General features: G+C 33.1%; 1 protein-coding gene across 1 annotated transcript; it reads left to right on the forward strand.

Annotated features, from left to right (window-relative positions):
* The first annotated feature begins 2,567 nt into the window (after nt 1–2,567).
* LOC126701973 (L-Ala-D/L-amino acid epimerase) lies at nt 2,568–8,580 on the forward strand. The gene is made up of 7 exons (XM_050400454.1): nt 2,568–3,173; nt 4,343–4,453; nt 4,790–5,006; nt 5,170–5,503; nt 5,622–5,683; nt 5,820–5,892; nt 8,244–8,580. Coding segments are annotated over exons 1-7 (1,287 nt in total). The 5' UTR covers nt 2,568–2,684; the 3' UTR covers nt 8,245–8,580.
* The last annotated feature ends 204 nt before the right edge of the window (nt 8,581–8,784 follow it).

Raw genomic sequence — 8,784 nt, forward strand, 5'->3', positions numbered from 1 at the left:
CGCGCGTTGCGCGTGATAATTATTTTTATGGTAGTTTTATTAAATTTTTTTTTTTTACAATTTAAACTAATCTAATAATGAGTAATGTATTCCATAATTATATTTTTATTTATTATAGGAACAATCATAAATGTAATATAGGAACAATCCAAAACACCAAAAAAATGTAAACTAAAAAAAATTAATAAAACTTAACAATGATTAATTGAACCAATATTAGGATAAAATTTTATTTTTGATAATCTATTAAGGTTATTTTCTTTGTAAAAATTATAATTTCGGCCGCCCAAAACATATTATCAAATAAAAAATTATTAGCAAAATCTAAGAATTAAATTTCTATACATGCATTGTTATAAAATAATAATAATAATAAAAATAAAATTGCAAAAGTTAAAATTTGTCACCTATCCGATTATTTTTGTTTGGCTAACCCTTGCTTTTCTTTAAATAAATGACATTATAGAGTACTTCTAATACAACTATTAAGAGTACTTTGTCCACTACAAAGGATTAGAAAATAAACAAAAATTAGTAAAGGCTCATAGTTTAACATCTAAATTGAGCACTATAAAAAATCATGCTACGTAACAGAATAAATACCAAATTATCCAAATCATGCTATGTAATAGAATAATATTATATTTTTATATGCTATATTTAATTTTTTAGAACGCAATAGGATAACATTTAACAATCAAAGAGAATAAAAAATTAAAAAAACAACAACAACAATTTAAAAAAAAAAAAAACTAAATCACAATTTTAAAAACAAAACTAAATTGCATTAACCCAAAATAGAGTTTTCAAGAATATAAAAAATTATCAACCTAAAGTAGAGATGCAAGAAAAATAAAAAGAATCCACCAAAAAATTTAGAGAGAGAGAGAGGGAACCCTTTTTTTTTTTTTTTTGTGAGGGAAAACTATGCATAGAATAGAAGAGATAGTAACAAATTTATAGTAAGAGGGTGTGAATAAGAAGAGACAAAAATAAAGGAAGATGAAGGGAAAGAGGAGGAATAATATTAATGTAGAGGGTAGTGGGGAGATGAAAAGATAAGGGAGGGAGAAATATTGAAGAAGTAGTGGGGAGATGAAATGGTAAGGGAGAGAAATGTTGGAGAAGTGTAAATATTAAAAAATAAATGTTAAAAACAATTATAAGCAAAAAAAAAAAAAAAAAAAAAAGCCCTAAAGCTTGAAAGGCTTCAACTTTTTTTTTCTTTTTTACTTTAAGCTGAAAAGGCTCACATAAAACCCTAAAACAGAACTGAAAAGGTTTTGGGTTGGGCTTGATAGTGGAACTAAATAAGTAAGAGGTGGGCTGGATTAATTGTACAGATTTATTATAAGGTGATAGTGGAAGTAAATAAATAAGTAGTTGGCTGAATTTATTATAAGGTAATAGTGGAAATAAATAAATAAGTAGTGGGTTGCATTTATAGGGCTGAAAATTGTAAAATCCATTTTAAAATTGTAGGACAAATTATATTTTAAAAAAGAAAAGAAAAAAAAAGAATGACGTAGCAGCTGATGTGACGCAACGTGAGAGCAGCAATATTAAACACTACGCTTTAGTTTTTAGTAATATATAGATTTATCTTCTTATTGACCTCCCTAGAAAAGAAATCTTGGAGCCACCACTGATTTAAGCTGCATCATACTTCTACTTCCTTACCTTTCAATGAGACCAACAACATCTTGGCTGCCCTCGGATACATTTTGGTATAAGATAAACTTTGATGGGGTTCTTTTCCACACAAATAATCTTGATGGAATTGGAGTGGTCATTCGCAATGTATCTAGATTGGTTATGGCCTCACTATCTCAAGAGATTCCTCTGCGTCATACTATCCTTAAGGTTGAAGCACTGTTTGCAAGACGAGCTTTGGAGTTTGCTCAAGATACTCACCAATGCTCTTTGGAGTAACTGTAACTCCCTAGCACAATTTGGTTATATTGCGAAAGTGTGCAATACTTTGCCTCTTTTTTCTTAGTTTTTAATTTTTCTCATGTATCTTGGCATTGTAATTTTGTTACTCATTTACTTACGAGACTAGAGTCCGTTTGGTTAGAAATTTTTAGTACCGTTATTTAAGTATTGTGAAAATACATATAAGTTAAAAAGTATTGTGGAAATATGTGTTGTATTATTTAAATAATGAAAACTGTTGTTTAAACATCCCAACCAAATACCCAATCTCCCTAATTATTAGCCTAGATGGAAGATGTTTCTGATTTAAAGAGTCTTCCTTAATAATAAAAATTTGTCCTTCTAAAAAAGAAAAGGTGTAGCAACAATGCCATATATAGAATTAATCTCATTATTTTTCACAATATATGAAGTGGCAAATTTTGGTTAATGTAACGTTACTTTTATACCGGCCTAGGACTATAATGAACATCAATTTTGTTTTATATATATAGAGCCTTAATTATACTAAACATCAATTTTTTAATAAGTTAATTTCTTTATCCTTAGAGTTGTTAAATGAGATTTGTTTATACAACCAGTAATGCGTGCAACATGGAACAAGAAAACGACAATTATTTCTATATCTTATCAATGGCTGTTCCTTACATCTCTCTCTCACATCTCAATCAAATTTCCATTCTCAAACACACACCCATCAATCAAAGTTTCTACCCAACTTGAAGGAAAAAACCCACAGACACCAAGTCATGTTCTCAACTGGGTTGTTTCTATTTTCGCCACTTTACACTCCCATCCTCTGTTCTCCAATACATGTCACCCAAAACCCACAAAAATTCCGGCCCATTTCCAAGCTTTCACCGCCCAATTCCTGCAACACGATGGCTGCAACGACTTCTACAACCAGTTTTGGATTCAGGAACTTGACAGCGACTTTCACTGTGGATGTGCAGAGAGCAGAGAATAGAGCTTTGAATGTCCCTTTGATTGCACCGTTTACTATTGCTTCGTCGAGGCTGGAAAGAGTGGAGAATGTGGCCATTAGGATTGAGCTGAGTAATGGGTGTGTGGGTTGGGGTGAAACTCCAATCTTGCCTGGTGTGACTGCGGAGGATCAGAGCATAGCTATGGCAAAGGCGGCTGAAGCTTGTCAGTTGCTGAAGAAAAGTCCGGTGATGACTTTGTGCTCGCTGTTGGAGGAGATTGGTAGGAGTCTTCCTGGACATGAGTTTGCTTCTGTGAGTATGATTTGAGCTTTGAAGTTTTTTGATTTTCTTGTGGTTTAATTGGTAATCACTTTTTATTTGGTGCTGAAGTTTGTTTGTGTGCGTGTGTGTGTGTGTGTGTGTGTGTGTGTTTTTAAATGTTAATTAGAGATTAATTTTGATGGTTTTGGTTTAATGGGTGTTTAGAGTTGAGTGTATTGGGTGCTTTGATTGTTTGAATTTGGACATGTGACTTGAGAAAACTGCAAACTTTCAATTTTGTCTAATGAAAAAGTAACTTTTTCTTGGTTGAGTTGACTTTTTTTTGTTGGAATCCAAAAGAGAAGTAAACAAGAAATTCTGAAATCTAGCTTTCATTTCTCTTAATCAATGTTCCTTTGTAACCAAGTGCAGTGTTTTACTTTTAGGTCCCTAATTGATACCTTATTTACTCCAATCTACTGTTATTGTTGGGGGATTAAATCAGTAAAAGTGATAAAATGTTGGTCATGTTTCACTTTTATAAATTTGAAGTTACAAAATCTAGCTAAAATAGTACAGAAGATAAAAGCTAAAATCTAGTTGAAATAGTATAGTGGGACTCATGAATAGCTAGCTGAAATAATACAATGGGTCATTTTCACTCCAATCTCTTGTTATTTTTGCTGAAAGTACAGTAAATAGAGCTAAAAGCTAGTTGAAATAATATCGTAGAACTCATGAATAGTATCAAAAAATGCAATAGGACCCATGAATAGTAGCAAAAATAAGCTAAATGGTAAAAAAAATCTGGCTTTTTCAACCAATGCCAAACGCAACCTTAACTGCCCAAAATTAGGCTGAGGATGGTGGTAGTTATGGGTCACTGCACTTTTGTGAAGTTCTCTTAAGGAACTTTATATGATTCTTGTGATCTGAACTCAATTATGTGTTACACACACTCTTTTGAAGCATGACAATCATAATTATGTTATATGATATAGTGATAGAATTCATGGTCATCTTTACTTATGTTGAGGCTTTAGTTGAAGATTAATTGTTGTCTGTAAACACAACTACCTGCACGTTTGCAATTGCATACTTCATGGACATATACTAATGATTTATGTACATTTATGGATTTGACCAATATTTTATGTAGCTTCAACTGTATAAATTTATTAATTATTTTAATTTCCATTAAACTTTTCTTGCAATTGAAGGTGAGGGCAGGAGTCGAAATGGCAGTGATTGATGCAGTTGCTAATAGCATTGGTGTGCCCTTGTGGAGACTCTTTGGTGGAGTTTCAAATACCATTACGACTGATATAACAGTTACGTTCTTATCTTAGTGATTCTGGCAGTGAAAAGCTTTTTTACTCTTTTGGTTACTTATCATTGTAAAAAGCTCGTACCCGGTGCACAAGCCTCCTGCTTGTGCAGGTCTGGGAGAGGTGGTTGGTTATTACTTGTTAGTTATTGTAATGAGTATTATTCTTTCCATCTCTCTTTCTGTATAATATATTCTTTTCTGGGAGAAGTCACCCAGTAAGGCTGGAGGAATTTTGGGGTCCATTTCTGCTGGCGTAATTAAGAAATTTAAGTAATGAGTATTTTGATCTAGAAAACCTTTCTCATGAAACTAAGTTTCAGCCGTTTTATATGTGCAGATTCCAATCGTTTCCCCAGCTGAAGCTGCGGAACTGGCTTCCAAGTATGGCAATCAAGGATTCAAGACTTTGAAGCTTAAGGTAGGAAAGAATCTGAAAGCTGATATAGAAGTTCTTCAGGCCATACGCAAGGCACACCCCGAGTGCCTTTTTATCTTGGATGCTAATGAAGGTTACAAACCAAAGGAAGCAATTGAAGTTCTTGAAAAATTACACGGTATATAATTTATATAAATTGTAAAAGACTAAGTTCTTATTCTGTATTCTAGAATGTGCATGGTCCACATACAACCTTCAAAAAACATTGCCCCCTTTATGTAATCTGAATATTTGGACTCCTTTGACCAATGAACTAATGCAAACTATTACTTTTCCTGTAGAAATGGGGGTCACTCCTGTCCTTTTTGAACAACCAGTTCATAGAGATGATTGGGAGGGTCTTGGTCATGTTACACATATTGCAAAAGACAAATATGGGGTATCTGTTGCTGCTGACGAAAGCTGTCGGAGCTTAGATGACGTTAAGAAAATAGTCCAAGGAAATCTTGCAGATGTGATTAACATTAAACTTGCTAAAGTTGGAGTTATGGGAGCCCTTGAGATTATTGAGTTGGCAAGGACATCTGGTTTAAGTCTGATGATTGGTGGTATGGTTGAGACTAGATTGGCCATGGGCTTTGCTGGCCATCTTGCTGCTGGCCTTGGGTGTTTCAAGTAAATATCATGATCCTTTTTTGGAAAAAACCATGCCAATCTAATTTTGTTTTACATATTTTATTTATTTTACATATATACTGGTGCTTTGAGTTCTAAGTAGCAATTTACTGTATAGGTTCATTGACCTAGATACACCCCTTTTGCTATCAGAAGATCCAGTTTTTGAGGGTTACCATGGTAATCTCATCCTGACTCACAACTTTATAATATCATTTTTTTTTTTTTTTTGTCCAAAGCAAAAGGTTAGCAACCTTTTGTGATTGTAAACTTTAGCATTTTGTTTTTTTAAAACCCTCAATTATTCCTTGGCTAGTCTTGGGCGCGGTTTACAAGTTCACAAATGCTAGAGGCCATGGTGGTTTCCTTCACTGGGACAACATTGCTTGGTATGACATTCTTAAACAATCTAAGAGTTCTTCTCAATCTAACTGTGTGAATGTCTCTGCTTTCTAAATATTCCGTTACATGGCCTGAATGATATAAAATTTATATTCTCATGAAGTTCTATTTTAACTGTTAATTAGTTTCTTTCATTTAAGACTTATTTGTCAGTTTATTTTTCTTTTTAAAGTAGTTTAGCATAAGCATAGGTTGAATGTTATGATGAATTCAAAAGTTTAATTAAAAGAAGAGTATTAATATCCTGCTTTGAATTTTTATATAAATGGTCTTGTTCTAGCTAGACACAAACCTTTAAATCCATACTGGCTTGTTGAATAACAAGGGAAAGAACTTGGGAATCCACCAGAAAATAATGGAAATCTCAACCTTGTGTTAATAAGAATTGTTCCTTTTTCTTTACATATTCCAGGCCTATTTAAAAGTTCCATAAAAGTTATTTTCAAAGTGAAAATATTCCTAAAGATTCTAATTAATACACTGACATAAAAGGAACTTAATTTGATTTTATAAGTCTTAAAAACACATACAAACAAGAAAATAAAACATTATCCAAAAATTCTGAAATAATAGAAAATTTTATTTTAAAAAAACCAACTAATGACAAAAATTGACCCCTTCATATTCTATCACACATCAATTTGGTTTAGTAATATTTGGCAGTCGGTGAGGGTTGTTAAAGTTCGTATATGTGAGTTTGATGTGCATTGTTGGCTCCCTTCCTGATAACTTAAAACTTTATGGTAACTAACAGAGTGGAATGCTTAAATTTGTACATTAATGTTATGGAGAAAAATTGTTAAAACTAGCTATTTCTTAGAAACCAAGGTAGTTGAACTGTAAAGATTATTACATATTATATGTGTCATGTGATCAATTGTGTTTGATATTTAGCGTAAGATAAAGTCAATCAATGCATATTGGTGATATGTATCCCTTTATTATCTAAAAAAATGTATAATGTGAGGGCTGGAGTCATGTATGATCATTTAGACTGGACCTTGAAAGACAATTAAGGCCTCTTTAAGACAGTTGCAACAACTTTTAATTAGGCTAATGAACTTGTACAAGATTTTCAAGGCTTACTGGCTGTTATGTGACTCTCTAAAATAAAAGGCAAACAACGCACCATAACAATTGTAAGTCTCCACACAAAACCCCAAAAGGGAAGAAGGGCCTTCCATCCATTCAGTGGAAATTTAAATGGAAGGATTGATTGGGTGTGGATGCAGTGGGTCTCTCTGAAAATTTGGCATCATTTACAAGTACTTTAGTGTTATTTGATAAGTGATTGGTCAGTTTGCTGTGAGCAGTTTGTTAGATCCCAAAACAAAGCAGCAAACCAAAAAGTAATTTTTATGAAACAATACCCCACCGCACTGTAAGTCTAATAAAAACCAACTGAAACTCACTAGTCTGCTGTGGCTCAGTCTGCTTATTGGTAGCATGAAAAGCCAAGTAGTTTGCTGTGCAATTGGCTGAGTACTGAAGTACTTCTTGAAGGCTGAATGACTCAAACTCTTGTTTATCCATTGCAAAGCGTGTGCACACACTATTTAGTCCTGAGATTTATTTTAAAAAAATTAATATGAATTTGGAAACTCTAGTTTTATTTATTTTTATTGGTAAATAACACACACCCCTAATGGATCCTCAACCTATGACCTCACTCTCCATCCCATTATTATGAGAGCAGGAAGTAGTATTTGAGTTATAACTCATTGGTAGGAAACTCAAATTTGTTATAGAAGTTATAGGTCAAAACCAGTATAACTCTCTGTAATGCAGTGAAATAATTCCTCAATAAACCCCTTTTTTTTGGATCTCTACCATTGATAGATGTTTCAAACATCTCCTCAGGCAACTTCTTGTTAGCATACACATGCCTATCCTTGAGATCACATTCTCATGCATTTCTTTCTCACCTTGATTCTGTTTATTGTATAAAGATCACAAATAGTTGGGAAACAATTCTAAGGAAGTATTATAGTGACTATTGAAAGTTCAAATCAACACTGCACCTAGGATGACATTTTCCTTATGTCAATATATATATATGTGTGTGTCTGTGTGTGTATAAGGTGGGGAAAAAAAAAGGAAAAAAGAAAAAGAGGAACATTAGTGATGAAAGAATTGATTCCATACTTCACGTATGAATCGCTTTATATTCATTCTATCTTAAGAGAAGCTACTTTGATCACACCCTTTTGTTCTCCTAAAAATGTATAAACATTGATTTTTAATATCATGCTACATTGTATTCAACTAAGAAAAATTCATTAAAATTATAGTTACAGTTTCCACTTTGTCTACACTAACTATACCAAATTATCTGCAGAAATCTGAACTTAGGTTGGTTCCCTTTTCTGGAACTGCAAGCAGAGCTTATAAGATTCTCTCGGTTGTGAAATTCTTTCTATAGCTTGGCAGGCCTCCATTTTTAGAGGGTCTTCCTGACAAATGAGAGATGGGGCACAGGTGATCTCTGCTTGTATTATTGTCCTCAGGTGAAACATCTACGTCAATTACTCTAATATTAACCACGTTATCAAATTTCTTCAGCTTTTGGGAATAGTTGACTTTGTAATAATTACAATTTGAAATTAAATTGCCAGTAACATTTCCAATAAACAGCTCTTGTACTTAGTAATTGAGAAGCTGGCCACATTATTTGAGTTGTCAATGTTAATGAATGCGAATGACTTTGAGTGTCTCCATGCATTACAGCTTTCACAAGTAGTTTTCTTCTTCTGTTTTAAGGCTGGTATGCATCTCTGCTGTGTAGAACTTGAAAAAAAACTCTCCTCTCTCTGCCAAAATGTTTGCAATCAATTTAGGTGAATGCTAATTCCATTGTTAGTTGGCACCACGATGGGGAG

Source organism: Quercus robur, chromosome 10 (assembly GCF_932294415.1).
Source record: "Quercus robur chromosome 10, dhQueRobu3.1, whole genome shotgun sequence".
Classification (NCBI taxonomy): Eukaryota; Viridiplantae; Streptophyta; class Magnoliopsida; order Fagales; family Fagaceae; genus Quercus; species Quercus robur.

Excerpts from the sequence above, each read along its gene's own strand:
- LOC126701973 (XM_050400454.1), top strand. The coding sequence starts at position 2,685 with ATGTTCTCAACTGGGTTGTTTCTATTTTCGCCACTTTACACTCCCATC. Across the intron at positions 5,007-5,169 it reads AGTTCTTGAAAAATTACACG|AAATGGGGGTCACTCCTGTC; the intron begins GTATATAATTTA and ends CTTTTCCTGTAG. Across the intron at positions 5,684-5,819 it reads AGTTTTTGAGGGTTACCATG|TCTTGGGCGCGGTTTACAAG; the intron begins GTAATCTCATCC and ends TTCCTTGGCTAG.